At 51.3% G+C, this 18,207-nt stretch overlaps 1 protein-coding gene across 1 annotated transcript; it reads right to left on the bottom strand.

Annotated features, from left to right (window-relative positions):
- Positions 1-12,673: 12,673 nt before the first annotated feature.
- Positions 12,674-13,570, bottom strand: LOC136996081 (olfactory receptor 14C36-like; the record flags this gene model as incomplete). The annotated part of the gene is made up of 1 exon (XM_067317077.1): positions 12,674-13,570. A coding segment is annotated over exon 1 (897 nt), but the record flags the coding sequence as incomplete, so codon positions are not given.
- Positions 13,571-18,207: the final 4,637 nt, after the last annotated feature.

The following is an 18,207-nucleotide window of genomic DNA, read 5'->3' as shown; positions in this document are numbered from 1 at the left end:
CTGCTGGCAGCTCTTACTCTGTCCCAACATCTTTTCCCAGTCAGTGCTCACAGCCCCCATCCCACCTGCTGGGTGCTCAGTTCTGCCCTGCAGAAACCTCCCGGATCAAGGCACTGTCCAGATCCTAAGGAGGAGGTCACATAAACCGCAGGGAGGCAAAAAAGGGCATGCTGATGCTGTCTGTAGGCTAAGGTGGGGATGAAGTGGCTTCCTGAGGGTTCTCACAGACCTATTATTGTCTGAGACTGAAGGTTTAGGACTCCCAGTTCTTGCTAAAGCAGAAAAGTCTTTCCTTCATTCTCCCTGCCAAAATTAGGAAACTGAAAGTGCAGACACCCGAAGGAAAGCACCTTCTCTTGCAAGTAGCCCTTCTCTTGATCTTCCTCTTGAAAAGACCGCTCAGACATGGCATGTGCATGAGCTAGAGCTGTGAGCAGCCTTGACCCATGCAGCACCCTCTCAGCAGGAGAATGAACCTGCCTGACGGGGGTCGGTCCTCTCACCCAGAGCTTCTCCCCGCAGTGCTGTGGGGAGTTACCCAGGCAGGCTGAGTGCTGACCCTTGCAGGTAGCAGAGTCACTGCCCCGGGCACACAGCACCCCGGGGCACAGGGACACTGCTCTGAATCACAAATCTGGGCAGACCTGCATGCATGCCCTGGCTTCACACCCTTGCAGTGTCCCTGAGAGAAGGGAACAGGATGTCCTGTCTCTGTGACAGTGTGGCAGGGAATCACTGCTCTAAAACAACTCCTCCTCTTATGCACTGGAGAAGCCGGGAGAGCAATCCTTAAAAAGCCTATCAGCCATGGGATGGGATAGGTTCAGAAGACCCCTCCAGGAACCTCAGTAGCATTGCCCTGCAGCCAGAGACTTACCGTGTTCAGGAGCTGTGAAGATTCCTCCCACAAGGAGCTCTCCTCTCTCCTCCCACTCCACACTGCTTTTCACTTCTCGCTGTCGTGTTTCATCTCATGTCAGCAGCAGCAGGCAGTGCCTGCAGCTCTGCTGCTCTTTGCAGAGGAGCTGCTCCTGCACACAGCTGTCTCTGGGCAGTGCTGCCTTGTTGCCATCAGCTCCCTCCATCATCGTAGCCTGGCCCCACTCAGGAGCAGAGGCCCAGCTGAACTCATGAATTTCTCTGTCCCTTGTGCTCTCTCCTCCTGGGAAATGTTCACTGAGGTAAACCAAAGTAATCACCGATGATCCCTCTCTAAGCACTGAAGGAGGACTGATTACGGCATTGCAATTTGTCTCATCACAGGATGGTTATCTGCAAGAGGCAGAAATGTCCCACTCTGGAAGCCCCTATTCCCATCTCTTAACTAGGCAGGACACCTAGATGGCATCAGGAAGGGAGTTCATTTATCCATGGTTCAGCTGTTGATTCAGATGAGTCAATCAAGGCATCTTATGCCAGATTAGAAGCCCCTGGGCTGGAGTGGGATTCAGATCCCTCCCGTGAACTCACCAACTTGGCTACACTGGGAACTCACAGCTTAGCCCCAGGGCAATAAGGCAGCACACCGGAATCAGAAGGAGGGAGAGGCTGCGATGGAGAAATTTAGAACTATTGTCCAGGGTCATAGCAATGGTGTTAGGGAAGAAAAAGCTCCCCGAGGATTGACATTTGCATGGCATGTCAAGGGCATGAAGAGGAGCTGCTACTGCTTCAGTAAGAATCAAAGAATAAAAAGGAAAATGTGGCCTCACTGCTAAATGGGACAGGGAATCTTGTAGCAGCAGATGCAGATAGGTCTAAAGAACTCAACCCCTTGTTAGCTTCCGTTTCCACAAGCAAGGTCTCTGCTGCTGTGCCTTGAGTCAGGACTCCAGAGGAGAAAAACAACCAACAGTGGACAGGGTTCGTGAGGGATTACTTGTGAGAACTCTAACTATACAAGTCAAGGGGGTTGGATGGGCTGCAGCCGAGGATGCTGTGAGAGCTGACTGCTCTCACTGCAAGGCCACTCGCTATCATCTTTGAAAGGTTGTGGAGATGGGGCGAAGTCCCAGTGACTGCAGAAAGGCAATTGTTACATCCATCTACAAAAAAGGGCAACAGGACAACCTGGGCAGGCAGTTCAGCCTCACTTTGGTGAGGAGTGAGTCAGGGAGCAAATCCTCTCAGATCACATTTCCAGGCACATGAAAGAGAAGAAGGTGCCTGGGAACAGTTAGCATGGATTTATCCAGGGTAAATTGTGCCTCACCAACCAGATTGACTTCTATGAATAAATAACTGTATTTGTGGATGGAGAAGAGTAAATGTCCTTTACCTAGACTTTAGCAAGGTGTTTGACACTGTCTCCCACAATATTCTTGCATGCATGTTACAGCATTACAGTCTAGAAGAGCAGACAATTGGATGGGTAAAAAGCTGCTTGGATGATCAGGCTGAGAGGGCAGTGGTGAATGGGCAGTACTCTTCCTGGAGGCCAAGGGAGAAGTGGAGCACCAGAGGGTCTCTCCAGGAACCTGTCCTCTTTATCATGTGTATTAGTGACACAGAGGAGGCAACACTCATCATGCTTGTGGCTGACCCCAGACTGGAGGTGGGAGAGCCCAGTCCTATCCTTGAGGGCTGCCACTGAGAGGGACCTAGACAGGCAGGAGGAATGGGCTGTCAGGAACCTCATGAAATTCAACAAGGACAAATGCCAGGGCTTGCACCTGCGATAAACCAGCACCCCACTGTGTTACAGGCTGGGGCCTGAGTGCTTGGGCAGCAGCTCTGTGGAAAAGGACCTGAGGGTCCTGGAGGACAGGAGGCAAACCATGAGCCAGCAGCGTTCCCTGGCAGCAAAGAAGGCCAGAAGCATTGTGGGCTGTGTGACCAGGAGTACAGCCAGGAGGTCATGGGAAATGACGATCACCTTCTAGTCTGTGTTCATTAGACCACATCTAGAACACTGAATCCAGTTTGGTATTCTCAGAAAAAGAGATTGATAACTGGGAGCAAATTTGGCCGAGGGCCCTCACAATAATCGGGGAGCTGGAGCATTTGCTCTGTGAGGAAATGGGGCTAGTTCAACTTGCGGAAGAGATGGCTTTGGAGGGATTTCATAGCAGCCTTCCAGTGGCTACAAGGAGATCATCAAGAAGATGGAGCCAGGGTGCACGGTGGGAGGACAAGAGACAATGGGCATAAGTTGGAAGAAGAGATGTTCGTGCAGGAGACATAAGGAAAAGCTTTTCCACTAAAAGGATGGTCAAGCACTAGAACTACTTGCTCTGAGAGGCTGTGCAGTCACCTCCCTTGGTGTTTTCCAGGACCAGACGGGATGAAGCCCAGAGCAACCTGCTCTGACCCCAGAGATGACCCTGCTGGGAGCAAACAGATTGGGCTAGAGACCTCCTGAGGTCCCTTCCACCCTGAAGGATTCCGTGATTCTTCCCACTCTTGATCTTCTCTTGTGGATGTCAGGGAAAAGCACGCAGGTGCCCTGTGACAGTAGAAGCAGGCCAGCTTTCTTGTCCTCCAGCCAGAATTATTCAGATGCAGGCCTTCTTGGCAGGAACCCCCCAAACAGCCATGATCAATCCTTTGCTTCACTTTTTTATTCTCCTTTTTTTTTTCCCTTTCCCCCCTTGTAAGGCTGTCTCTTTTACCATCTGATCCCTTCTCCTACAGCCCACCGCTGCCTGCCCTTAACCCATTGGCACTGCTTTGGTTTGTTTGTTTGTTTTTGTCTTGTTTTGTTTTGACACAGAGGAGCTTCAGTCCAGAAGGATCCCGAGAAACTCGGGTGATTCACACAACAGATACCTTATGAAGATTTACAAGAGACGTGTCGAGTCCTGTGCCTAGGCGGGAATAACCCTGTTCATGAGGCGAGGTTGAGGGACCTGGCTTTCTTTATGCTGCTGAAGTGGAGGCAAAGGGCAGTAGAGTAGGAGCCTGTGACTGCTTGAAGGGGGGTTTCAGAAATGATGGAGCTTCTCTTGATAGTGGGAAAGAGAATGAGAAGGAGAAAAAGGCACAAAGAGCAGCTTGTGGGGTTTAGCTGTGACATTAGGAAAAGCAAATGTCACTCGAAGGGTAGTGCTGTGGTGCTAGAGGTCACCCAGAGGGAGTCTGTGATCAGCCCCTGGCTTGGTGTTTCAAGAAAAAACAGGTGAGGACAGGAAGATATCAGGAGAGCTGGGGAGCTCCAGGGGTGAGAGCAAGGTGGGGAATCAGGTTGGGTGTCTAGGGTCTTCAGGTAAACAGTCACAGGTGTGGGAAAGGACAGGACACCTGTGGTGGAGATGCCGAAGGTGCTGCCAAGGCTGAAAGCTCCCAACACAGCTAGGTCTTTGTCCTCTTGGCTATGGCTGGTGTTTCTGCCACCAAGGCCCACGAGAAGACATTGCTTCCATAAAGCACTGTGGCCTTGCTACCTCCTTGTGTCCTGGGAGCCCAGGGGTGCCGTATCATGGTTCTGCACTCAGCATTGTGCACCCCCACCCACACACTGCCCCCAGGAAGAGACCTGAACAACATGTGAGGGAAAGGATCACCCTTCCCAGCAGCTGGCTGTCAGTGCCTGGTCACTCTGCTTGATAACACACATCCAGGTTGACTTGGCATCACAGCCACCTGCACATTGCCTTTGCCTACCTGCAATCAGGGCCTCCAACTTTCTGCTCTAATCGGCCCCTGGGGAGGCTTTGTTGATAATGGCCCTCAGTGGGACCTATTAACGCTCCAGGAAACTTGGGGATTTGCTTCTGACGTAAACTTCTTGAGAGGCTGCTTCAGTCTCCTCTCCGCATCAGAGGTTCATGGGCTCAGCACCAAAGACACCCAAGGGGTCATTAAGATGCAAAAACCGCTAAGGAGCTATGCCAGTTGCCATAATTTTCTTCAGCTCTTCAATTCTTGTTCTGTGGCTAATTGGAGAGGTTTCAGGGCTGTATTTACAAGAGAAAGATTTCTATGAGCATCAAAAAAAAAAAAGAAGAAGAATTTCTGCTTTCAAAGATTTCCTTATTTTTCAGCTTACAACCTAGAGTGATATCCACCTTCTCCAACTGATATTGATCCAGAGTGTCTCCTAGTGAAGTCTGGACATGTAGGAAAAGCACCATCCTGGAGGTCAGACATCCATGCAAAATATTCCTCCCCACCTCCCCAGCCCTGCCACTTCTCTCATCAGCCACTGGGGACTTCGATCACTCTCGTTCAAATCGAACCTTTTGCCACTCAAGGCTGCAGCTGAATGTTACAGCTCATGTGCACCAATTCCCACCTGCTTTCCTTAGACAACTAGCTGCAAACAGCACAGAAGGATTTGTCTTAATTGCTATCAAACACAAATAAACTTGAACCAGTGTCATAAGAAGTAAAATATACTCCTCAACTGTATGTCAAGTCCAAGGTGCCTCCAGTGAGGTCCACAGTCTACAAGGAGTAACCTTCCTTGAACTGTTCTTCACAAATAGATAGGAAAGGCTGAATAGACACACAGTGAAGGAGTTGATTGAAGAGACAATTAGACTGCTGAAAGAGGAGGCAAGCTTCAGATTCCCTGAAGCTTAAAGCAGCAACTGGAGAGTTGGGAGGTATCCGAACAATGAAGAGTAAGGGGAGGAGGAAGACTGGGAAACTATGGAAAGTGCATATGCCCATAGAGTCTGACAAACAGCTGACTTTAGAAATGATCAGTTTAATCAGGGCTTGTGGAACCATGTGAAAGATTAGTGAGTTTAAAACCACAGCATAACAGAGAGAGCAGTGGTAACACAAGTTAAGGGGCAGATCAACATTTCTTCTCCGGAGATTCAGGCCCTTCCTCAAAATTTTCATTATGTCATCATGAGAAAACACTGACTTTTTAAAAAAATCATTCAATCCTTTCAGATGATGAAAATGTTCTCATTTATTTATTTTTTTAATGTTGAAAACAGCTCTTCACCTTTCCAGGCAGAGCTCAGGTGTCCAACCACAAGCACCCAGTGGCACTTGGAGAGGCTCCGGTGTCTCTGAGGCACCTGCCTGGGCCTGGCAGCTCACACAGGGGACCTGCGGAAGACCGGAGCCCCTTGCAGCTGCAGAGGGAGGCTGGGCAGAGGGGACCAGGGCACCTGCAATGGCACCAGCCATCCATGACCCTGTGACTGCATCTCACCCCAGTTCTGAAAGTCTCTTTCCTTTTCAGACAGAAAGATAATGCAGAATCTCCCCAGAACACTAGTGTACTGAAGCAGAACAAATCAAGAAAGACAATAAGAACACAAAAAAATGAAAAGCTGGAAAGTATAACAAAATATTTCTTTGCTTTCAAACTTTGTCTTAATTTCTTTCTTGTTTCATTTTTAATGTCCTTTCCTAAACTTTTCTGTTATAATCAGGCCTACACCACTAAACAGGATATTTCTGTGTCTCACACAGAGCCCGGTGCTCAGAAGACCACTCCCTGCCCAGGGCTGTCTGTGCAACTCCTCAGTCTTTGCACAGAGCATGTCTCACACTGAGGTGTCGGGCTCTCTCGACTGGTGAGGAAAGCAGGGTGACCAGCTTCAAGGAAATGCTCTAATTTTGGATGGCCAAATTTGCACAAATCTCAACATACCCGTGTTTAAGCAATGTTTTAAAGGAGTCTCTAAAACATCTTCAGTGCAATAATTGACAAAAAACAAAAAAATCCTCGTTTCGAAAACTTCACACAGTTTTTACCATTGCCAAATATTTTTTTCTTCCTTATTCATTGGCAACACCATGTTCATGCACTACAGGAATTAGTCTGTCTACGCGAGCATAAACATATATAGAGAGAGATACATTCTTCATGAAAATACATTTGCTGGCAATCCTCTGCATGGAGAATCTTTGTTCTGAGGAACTACTTATGTAAATGGACATGTTTCAGATCTCTTCTTCTCCTTCTCTCTCCTTTCTTCTTCCTTGGCCTCTTCTCCCTTTACAGAGCTCTCCAGGGGACCATTCACTAAATCACAGCACTTAGGGTGGGGGAGACCTCTGGACATCATCTAGTCCCAACCTCCCTGGTCAATGCAGAGGGAACTAGATGAGTTTGCCCAGGGACTCCCCCCAGTTATGCATTGTCCACAAAGGTGCTGAGAGTGCGCTCCATCCACTGTGCAGGCCATTCATCAAGATGTTAAACAGTCCTGCCCCACATGGTGATGACTGAGGGATGCCGCTAGTAACCAGCTGCCACTTGGAACTTGTACCACTGATCACAGTGTTTCAGCCTGATGGTTCAGACAATCTTCCGCCTGCCTTATGGTCCGTTGATCCAGGGCAGGTCTCAACAATTTGCCTCTAAGGAGACTCTGGGGGACTGTACCAAAGGCCTTGCTAAAGTGAAGGTTCACAAAATCCCCTGCTTTCCGCTTGTGCACAAAGCCATTCATCTGATGGCAGAAGGCAATCAGGTTGGTCAGGCATGGTTTCCATTTCCTCTTGGTCAACCCATGCTGCCTCTTCCAGGCCTTGTCTTTCCTAGGCTTGGAGATGTTTTCCAGAAGGATTTCCTCCATCACCTTCCCAGCGAATGAGATGAAGCTGACCGGCCTGTCATTCCTCAGATCCTCCCTCTTGCCCTTCTGGAAAATGGGTGCAATGTCTGCCTTTTCCGAGTCATCAGGAACCTCCCTGATTACCCTGACCTTTAACAGATGATCAACAGCAGGGTTGCAATGACTCCAGACACCTCTCCCTCCTCACTGGGGTGCTTCCGGTCTGGTCCCACGGACTTGTGTGTGCCCACTGTGCAAAAGTCCTCCTCAGGTGAATCTTCCTCTGCCTTGGGTGAGGCTTTGATAACACAGAAGCTGCCAAAGGACTCAGAGGCCATGGAGGCCTGTCAGTAGACAAGACCAGTAAAAGACAAGGTGAAAGAGGCAGTGAGCTCCTCAGCCTTTCCCCTGTCATTGTCAATACGTCCCCTACCCCATTGTACAGGGAGACCACATTTTCCTTGTCTGGCTGCTTTGTGCTGCCCATATACTTACAGAAGCCCTTCTGGTTGCCCTCCCCATCCCTTCCTGGTACCAGCTCCAGCTCCAGCTCCAGCTGAGCTTTTGCTTGCCTAACTCCATCCCTTCCACCACACGCAATGGCTGTGTCTTCTTCCTGGGTAGCCCATTGCCTTTCCAACCCTCTGTGCGCTTCCTTCTGCCTTTTCAAGTCCTAAATCACAAGTCCCTGCTCATCCGTGCCAGCCACAGGCCAGGCCCTGATGGACTTTCCTGAAAACTAGAGTGTTCCTGTGCTTCAAGGATGTTGTCCCTGTTAATCCAAGAGGGCTGCATGGCTCCTCTGCCCTCCACGGCAGTCACCTGTCGAATCCTGACTAGCAGATCCTGAACAAGATGAAATCCTCTCTGCTGCAGTCGAGGGCAGTGATTCTGTTATTCCTCCTACCTCTCCACCATCTGACAGTCACTGCAGTGACAGACAACCTCCACATTCACATCCCCATCCAGCCTGAGCTTCAGGCAAGAAAGAAAGGGCAGCATGGCACCATCTACCTAGAGGTGCAACTACAGAGGTAGAGAACTCACCCTGCAGAAAAGCCTGCATTTCTTCCCTCACCACTGAGAGGATGCAGGCAATGGACTTCTCTGTGGTTAAAGGTGGATGCAAAGAACTTCCAGGATAATGCAGATATGCCTGAGGCAGTGCCTCCCAGGCTGCCCTTACAGTCAACAAGGAAGGAGGAGGAGGTGTTCACCAGCCTTCTTTTAGATGGTCACATAAAGCACAAGTGACTCCTGTCCCAGAGACATTTCCTCTGTGCTTTTAATGGGGCCTGAGGTCATAGGCTTTTAGGATAATTCAGGCTGAAGGGACCACAGGAGGCCTGTAGTGCAACCTGCTGCTCAAAGCAGGGTCAGATGGAGGGTCAGAAACCAAAAAATGCCCCTGCCAAAGGACTTCTGGGGTGATAGAGCAGGAGAAGACAGCAGAGGGTTGACAGAGTGGTATAAGTCCCATGAACAAAAGGCTTTCCTTTTTCCCTTTCTGCAGAGAATTAAAGGATCAGCTCTCCAGAGGGAAGAACCTGGGACACTCTGTTTGCCACTAACATGGAGGCGGAGAAGCTCCTGAGTCCCTTACAGACAGAGGCTGGTCCAGAGGCCACCACCCCAATGGCACCAGACCCCCCCAGGCATGCCTGCCTTCTTGCTGGGCACCCCCCAGCCACAGGCAGGAGGTCTGTGGGGAACAGAGTGGGGTGTGCAGCCTGCAGCCCTGGCCACCCAGCAGGTGTGGTGGGACCCTACTCCTCTAGGTGAGACTGGGTTCTCCTACATTTCCCCAGTGAGAAGCCTGTGTCCCCTCTGGATGGGAATAGAGTCCAGCAGGGAGGGCCAACACAGGAAACACGATCTCTGTTCTGGGGTGTGAAGAGAGAGGGGAGGGCAGAGGGGGATCTGCTCATGCCCCGGGCACTGATTCCCTCCCTGCAGCCAGGACAGCCCTGCTGATGCCCTGTAACCTGTGGGCCCAGGAGATGGGACTCCAACCTCCTCTGGCTCCAAAGATTTCTCAGCACTTCAGACCCAGGATGCAAAGCACCGGTGTGGGGACGCCTCAGCAGTCAAAGGGGCTGAATGCCTGGTGTGTTCCTGAGAACTCTCCTGCAGTCTCCTGCACTGCTTTGACTCCTGTTGCCCATGGAGCAGGGATGCCTTTTGAGGATGAACTCTCTTACTGTGTAACTCTGGAGGACAGGGTTGACAGGTTTGACCAGGCAGTACAGATGCCAGCAAGGCCTCAACCCCACAACAGTGTCCCCTGCCTCTCACTCTGTCTTCCAGCCCCTTCCTCCTAGAGGATTTGAGTTGGCAGGGACCACCAGAGATCTCCAGACCCATGATCTTCTCTGAGGAGGGCTAACTTTACAGTTAGATCAGGTTGGTAAGTGCTTTCTCCAGGAGTGATTTTAAAGATCTCCTGTGCCCTGCCCCAGTGCTGCTCAACTACCATGATTACTATTTTTTTTTCTTAAACTCATTTGAAATTTCCCTTCCTGCATCTTCTCCTTGTTGTCTCTTGTGCTTTCCTCCCCTTGGCCCCCAGCCACACCATCCCATCTACGTTGACCAAGGACCATCACAGCCTCACCTCCAAGCACAGCCTTGCTGGGATCTCCTGGGACCACTCAGGTGGGCCATGGTGGCCAGCTCTAAGCAGACATACATGCTGCAGGTCTCTACATGGTCTCAGAGGAGAGCGTATGGAGACACAGCATGACCCAGGGCAGAGCCTGTAGGCCAATGCCAGGGCAGAGTCAGCATTAGGAGGTGTGAGAAGAGAAGACCTCCAGCAGCTCCTTTCCACACCCCGGCAGGGAGTGACGCACCCAGCAGTGCTCCTGAGAGATGATGGTAACACAGGAGAGGTGGCACCGTGAGCTGTGATGCTGGGCACCAACCACCTGTCCTGGGTGTGCAGTTCTGGCAAGCAGTGCCAATGGCTGCAGCCCCTAAGAGACCCCCGACCCTGCTAGGAACAGTGAGGCCCCTCCATGACCATCGAGAGCTTCCCAGAGTGTCATGACTCCCATCTGCACCCCACCTCTGCACTGGCCCAGCCCTGCTGCCCTGCATGTGGCCCCACAACCCCACTGCTCCACTGTACAGACACTGCACAGGACAAGGTTTGCTCTGCGATGGGGAAACCTGTCCCCAGCATGGTCCCCATGACAGACCTCAGTGCCCTGTCCCGCAAGGACCTCCTGCCCAGCAGCCTCCCAACAGTCCACATCCCCTGCCCAGACATGGTCCTGTCCCCCCAGGATTAACAGAAGGCCATGCTCTGGGGTCTGCTGGTGCCTGGGCCCAGGGACAGAGGCCAGGCAGGATGGCCAGCCCCCCATAGAGGTGCTGAGCCCAGCAGGTAGACGGAGCTGGTCACATTCCAAGATCACCCCTCACCAGCACCATGGGGAATGGCCAGTGCTGGAAATGGCTTGTATGAGAGGCTGGGGCTGGGAGGAGTTTCCTGGGGCAGTTTCTCCTCCCTGCTCATGCAACAAGCTGGGTTGGATCTTTGTTCTGACAGACCCTGTATGAGGCCCACCATGGGATGAGGATGGTCTAGAGGCCCAGTAGATGGTCCCAGGACTTCCTCTGCATGCTCCCTGCCAGCCCTGCAGAGGAACCAGGAGAGGGCTCGTCCTCCCAGGGCTCACAGCTGGATTCCCAGTCCTGCAGCTGGGCATGGAGCCTTGTCTGGGGGTGACATTTGGGGTAATGGCCAACACACAGGGTGTCTGAAGACACACAGATTGTCTGAAGGACACGTGCTGGGGACAGGGCCTGAGGGACAGCAGCAAACTGATATGGCTCCTGGGTGCTGCTTCCTTCAACACAAGCTCCCACAAGGCCTCCCAGCTTTCCTTTTGGTGCCACCCGTCAGGAGGGACGATGGCAGTATGGGCTGAGAGGGTGGGGAGCGTTAATCCTTCTTCAGGCACTTCCCAGGCCATGTGGAGGGCCAGCAGAGCAAGGACTTCTGGCTCTGCACTGGGAGCTCACTTCAGTGTGCCCACACTCTGAACATTGTCTTGCATTAAAGGTTGGCAATTTCAAGCCCACTTCCACTTCCTTCTCATCTCTCCCAATCCCTCCTCTGATCTTGCTGGCCATTCCCACACCCCCTCCCCTGTTCTGCTGCAGGGCCCCGAGCTGATGGTGCTGCTCTGCAGAGTGAGCGGGCTGTGGGGCCACAGGGCCATGGGATCGCTCTGCACTGACCATGCTGGTCAGGGTGGGAAGCAGACCCAGCCAAATGGGGATCATGGCCTCTAATCCCTCCAGGGACTGTGGATTTGGCAGGTGCTTGGAAGGACTTTGGAGCATTTCCAGAAGTACTAGTTGAGTCCAGGTGCACCTCTACATCTTGCCCCTGGTATCACACTGACAACATGAATCGCTCTCCAGTCTCCCTTCCCCATGACAGATGTGTCCCCACTGCCTCTGCTGGGATGGCAGAGTCCTCCTTTGACCACAGATACATGGGTTTAGCACTTTACCCTTAGGTGACTCCACCTTGGAGGACCTCTCCCTTTGTGAGGCTCCACTCACTGCCCACCCCAGGCACACACTGTCCCAGGAGATTCCCGGAGCTCTCCTGGCACCTCCAGATTCCCCTCCAGAAGGACGGGCATCTGACACTGTGCTTTAACATGTGGAACGGCCCTGAGTTTGTACATCATCACTGACAATTGTTCACTTCACTGTTGCTGGAGAGCAATGGGCAAGTCCTAAATCAAGCCCTTGATTGCTAAGATCATAACATGATTATGAGCTTTTTGCTTCTAAACCCATGGACAACGCTGCCCAGCAGGTCCTTTTGACATGCAGTTCCTTAGTCCTATTCCTGACACCAGCTTGGGAAGAAAAGCCCAGCCTTCAGGCACTGCACTGGGTAGAAGCTACTTTATTACAGAGATACTGTGCTGGAGTCAGTTCTGATGCAGCATTAGACACAATTTGATATGGGTACCAGGTGAGACAGAGTAATCTCAGTAAAAGTGGAATGAATCCAAGCATTTGTGCAGCAACATGATAAAAAACAATATAACAATAGCAGTAATAATAAAAATAAAGTGAACAAAGAAAGCTCAGGGCTGGTTGGGATACACTGGGATTCAATTGTGGAGAGCAAAGGCGATTTTACCACTGCTGAAAACTGTCCATGAAATCACTTTCCTCAGGGCATCTTTGAGCTCCTTGTTCCTCATGCTGTAGATGAGGGGGTTCACTGCTGGAGGCACCACCAAATACAGAATAGTCACCAGCAAATCCAGAGCTGGGCAGGAGATGCAGGGGGGCTTCATGTAGGCAAACATTACAGTGCTGACACACAGGGAGGCCACGGCCAGGTGAGGCAGGCACATGGAAAAGGCTTTGTGTTGTCCCTGCTCAGAGGGGATCCTCAGCACAGCTGTGAAGATCTGCACGTAGGACAGCACAATGAAAATGAAACACCCAAAGAATAAACAGGCACTAACCACAGTAACCCCAACTTCCCTGAGGTAGGAGTCTGGGCAGGAGAGTTTGAGGATCTGGGGGATTTCACAGAAGAACTGGTCCACCACATGGCCTTTGCAGAGTGGTAGTGAAAAGGTGTTCCCAGTGTGCAGCAGCGCATTGAGAAAACAACTGCCCCAGGCAGCTGCTGCCATTTTGGCACAAGCTCTGCCACCCATGATGGTCCCGTAGTGCAGGGGCTTGCAGATGGCAACATAGCGGTCATAGGCCATGACTGTGAGAAGAGAGAACTCTCCTGTAAAAAAGAAGACAACCAGGAAGACCTGGGCAGCACATCCTGAGTACGAAATGGCTCTGGTGTTCCAGAGGGAATTGGTCATGGATTTGGGGACAGTGGTGGAGATGGTGCCAATGTCAAGGAGGGAGAGGTGGAGGAGAAAGAAATACATGGGGGTGTGGAGGTGGTGGTCGCAGGCTACGGCTGTGATGATGAGGCCATTGCTCAGGAGGGCAGCTAGGTAGATGCCCAGGAAGAGTGAGAAGTGCAAGAGCTGCAGCTCCCATGTGTCTGCAAATGCCAAGAGGAGGAATTCATTGAGGGAGCTGCCGTTGGACATTTTGCTCCCTCTGGGCTTTGGGGATTGTCCAAAGAAAAAAAGACTTTGAGAAGTTAGCAGAGACATTTTCAAAGCAACTCCCCCCCCCCCAATGTTGCAGTTCTCATGCAACCCCCCACATTGCCTCTCTCTTTACTGAGAGGATCTGTGTGCAGCTCCCTTGCTTGAACTCCACTTTGCATTGGCAGAGTCTGCTGTGAGGAGCAGGGACTCACAGTGGTGGAACACATGGGAATGGTTGTGACTATCTCTGACATTTACAGTTCCTGCCAGGTGAAATCCACTGGGCATGTGGAAGGGCTTTTCAGCATCTGCACCACCACTTCTAAAGAATGAGGGTTGAAGAACAGAGTTTGGGGGATTTTTTAATAGTGTTTATTTTCTTTGAGATGCCTCTGTCACCCCTGCGGAGTGATCCTCAAACGCAGCAATTCTCAGCATTTCTACTGCAAATCCTGAGAAAAATGGCTTCCCTGTCGCTTGGTGCAGAGTGAGGACAGCTTGTCTGTCTATTAGCCTTGTTCCCAGCTGTCCTTTGCTCGCACCTCTTGGAGCTGGGGGATGATCACTCTCATATGTTGCCCTAAAAAGAAACCAGCCCATGCTGAGAGCAGACAAGTCCAGTTTCAAAACCACAGATCTCCAACCATCTCTCCCTTTCTCAGGGCACCAGAGGGAGGTCTCCACACTCCCATTCTTGCCAAGGACACACAGGGCTCTTTTCAGATGCCCATATACGGTTTCCCACCACCATTTCCATACTCTCAGCATCTCTGCACCTTCCTCACGGGTCTCTTGGACATCACAGAGATGCTATGAGGCAGCAGTGCCCTTCTGGAGGGCAGCTCAAAGTCTGGCAGGACGCAACAGGGAAATGGTCAAAGGAAGTTAAGGACTGGAGATGGGCTCTCCTTAAGGGAGAGTCAGCTCAATTCCCAACCCCACAGACTGCATTTCCTGGAACCTCATGGACTAGAAGGGGGCTGCAGACACCTCACTCCCAAGCAGACCCCTCTCTTGCACAACTCACAGGGCAGGTGTCTGAACTGCAGCTGAAAACCCCCCAACCCCAGGGAGCCCGAGAGAAGAACAGGAGCAGCATGGAGAGGAGGGGAAACAAGGAGCAACACCATGATCCTGCTGCCAAGGGAGGCAAGGAGAGAGGGGCAGATGGGCACTCAGGAAAGCCCTCACCTCACCCACATGGGCATGCTGCCTCACAGACGGTGACAACACAGGGAAGTTGCTCTCAGCCCCTGGACTCCATGGCTGTCAGGGCAGAGGCTCTGCTGGGTGCAGAAGAGACATGGGGGGCTTGCTCGGAAGAAGCTGTCTGCATTGGAGGGACTGAGTAAGACTTGTTCAGATCCATTCTCCCATGACGATTCTGTTCGCAGTTCCCTCTCATTCCCTGCCCATCTCTGCTGCCTGGAGCTGTCCCTGCTGCCAGCTCTTACTCTCTCCCAACATCTTTTCCTTGCCAATGCTCACAGACCCTCTCCCACCCTCTGTGGGCTCCATTCTGCCCCACAGAAAACACCCAGGACAGGGCACTGGGCACAGGCATCTCTGTTCTCACAGGTGCTAAGGAGCAGGTCAGGAAAACTCTTATAAAGCAGTTAAGGTGCTGCTGGTGCTGTCTGCAGGCTGAGGTGGGGTTGAAGGGGTTTGATGAAGATTCTCACAGACCAGAGGTCACTGAATTCATGACTGAATCTATCAGTCATAGGACGGGATGGGTTTAGAAGATCCCTCCAGGAACCTCAGGAGCATTGCCCTGCAGCCAGAGACTTACTGTGTCAGGAGCTGTGAAGATTCCTCCCACAATGAGCTCTCCTCTCTCCTCCCACTCTACACTGCTTTTACTTCTCGCTGCCTTGTCTCATCTCATGTCAGCAGCAGCAGGCAGTGCCTGCAGCCCTGCTGCTCTTTGCAGAGGAGCTGCCTCTGGACACAGCTGTCTCTAAGCAATGCTGTCAGGTTGCCATCAGCTCCTTCCATCGCAGGAGCCTGGCCCTACCCAGGAGCAGGGGCCTAGCTGAAGTCCTGAATTGCCCTGTCCCTTGTGCTCCCTCCTCCTGGGAAATGTTCCCTGAAGTAGACTAAAATCATCACCATTGGTCTCTTTCTCAACACTGAAGGGAAACTGATTCCAGCATTACAATTTGTCTCATCACAGGGTGGTTATCTGCAAGAGATGGAAATGTCTCGCTCCTAACTAGGCAGGAAGCTACTCAAGGACAAGAAGGGAGATCAATTACCCATGGTTCAGGTTTTGATTCAGATGAGTCAATCTGGGCATCACATGCCCATTTAGAAGCCCCAAGGATGGGTGGGATTCAGCTCTCTCCCACGAACTCTACAAAAAAAAAGCAGGAGGGGGGATTCTCCTTGCCCAAGCCAAAGTGTACACAAAATAGATGTCTGCGTGTGAGATCCCTGTCTAAGCTCACATTATAATCACCTGAGATGGAGGGTGGGAGGCAGTTGCTCCCACACAAACACCTGGTGACAGTTGAGGAGACAGAGGTGGTCCAAGCATGTGCCAGTGTCTACTTGCTCTGATGGAGCGACTGTGAGACCCACATCCTTCTGGAGCATGAGGTGGGGGCCAGGTGGGGAATTTCCTTGGCCATCTCAAATGACCCCAGATGCCTAATACTGCTAGAGCACCACTCACTGTGAAGCTGTGACACAAGCAGATCCCTACAGTGCAAAATCCTGATGTAATCCAGTGCAGACACTACATGTAATGACATAAAAAAAGGCTAGCAGGGCCATGTCAGATGTCTGCGGTGTCCAGCACAACTGCATGTTTCTAGCACATACAGTATGGCACCTATAGGACAACCATGCCCTTTTGGAGTGGTGCTGGGCAAGTGCCCCAGGGCATCTTGCGTTTCCTCCCTGTGCCCAAACAAATGAATCCTGCCTCTGCCTTCGGGCACAGTCTGTACTGCCCACATCTAAGCGTGCTGCATAAAAAGGAGGCACATCCCACCAAGGTCTCCACTCATGTCCCTGCACTCTTAAAACCTTCTAGTTCTCTTCTCCCTGACCCTCTTTTTGCCCCCGGATGACATAAACAGCTCTCTTTCACCCTGGCCTTGGGCACTGCAGGCTTTGCTCTCTCAGTAGGAACCTCCTTTCACCATGACATTGCCACCTGCTTTGTATGCCAGCATGGCTCTGCTCTGAAGTGGGGCCATCGCACGCACAGTGTCCTTGGCCCCCGGTAACAGGTTTCACCATGACCAATCTGACTGAAACATTGCTAGAGTACTGAGATGTGGTGGGATCACTTGCACGATAGGAGAGCCCTGATGGTAGGGTACAAGCTCTTCAGGAGAGAGCAACGGGGAAGATGAGGAAAGGGGATGCCCTTTGTGTGAAGGGACAGCTCAGATGTGTGGAGCTCTTCACACATTAAGGCAAGGGTTTGGGTGCCAGCTTGTGGGTGACAAGGGTGACATCGCAATGGGAGTTACAGAGGAGATGGACGCAGTTTCCTTTAAGCAATGCGAGTAAGTCTGTGGATAACAGACCCTGGTTCTTATCGGGGGGACTTTAATCCCCCTGACATGAACTGGAAGGCCAAACAGCAGAGCGCAAGCAGGCCAGGAGGTTTCTGGAGGGCATCAGGGACAGCTTCTTAGCACAAATGCACGATTTGTGATGCTTCTTTGTATCTGAAAATTTCAGACAGGGAGGAACTGATCAGGGATGGTACAGTCAGTGTCTGCCTCGCCTCCAGTGATGAAGAAAAAGTAGAGTTCCAGATCCTGAGCGCAGTGAGGAAGGATAGTAGAGGAGCACAGACCCCAGACTTCAGAGGGGCAGACTTGGGCCTGTTGAGGGGACTGGTGGGGGATCCCATGGGAGGCAGCTATGAAGGGCCCAGCAGCTCAGGAAAGCCAGCAGGTCTTTGAGGACAGCACCCAGCAAGCACAAAATGAGTCCATAGTGATACTCAGTAAAACTAGCAGACATCTTGGGAGAGCTGCTTGGCTACACTGGGAACTCAGGACTGAGCTCCAGGGCAATAAGGAAGCAGAAGGAAGGAGGGGCTGCAAGATGTGGCAGATGAGCATCCAGCCACGTAGCATGTCTGTCCATGCTTTAATGGTTCTCAAGTGCTTCCACTAAAGGTATAATAATGCTGTAATACGGGGATGCCAAAGAACAGAATCCATTTCCTGCCTAAAAGTAAGAAGGAACAGAACAGCACCAAGTCTATTTGTGCTATAACTTTCTCCTTAAGAAAAAGGCACAGATGTACAAATAGAAGTGTTGAAATGCTTTTAGCGCCTGCAGTGCAGCATTACAGGCTGCAGCATTGTTTATATTTGGTGACTGTACCCAAATAAAGGAAATGTTTTTATGAATCAACAAGTGTATAATAACTGTTTCTCTTGAGTACAATGAAAGAAAAGAAACACATTTCTTTCCACCAAAACAAACAAACAAACAAATAAAAAAATCGGCTGCATCACAAAAAAAAGGAGGCTAGAAGAAGGGCATGAGGTGCAGCTAGGCTGATGCAGAACCACCTCCTGGGAGCTACAGAGTCTTACAAGGAGACGAAAACCACGGTCTGAATCTCACTGAGGTCAGCAGGAGCTCTTGCCATGGAGAGA

This window comes from Apteryx mantelli, unplaced genomic scaffold (genome assembly GCF_036417845.1).
Source record: "Apteryx mantelli isolate bAptMan1 unplaced genomic scaffold, bAptMan1.hap1 HAP1_SCAFFOLD_20, whole genome shotgun sequence".
NCBI classification, from domain to species: Eukaryota; Metazoa; Chordata; class Aves; order Apterygiformes; family Apterygidae; genus Apteryx; species Apteryx mantelli.
This window is presented reverse-complemented; position numbering and strand designations above follow the sequence as displayed.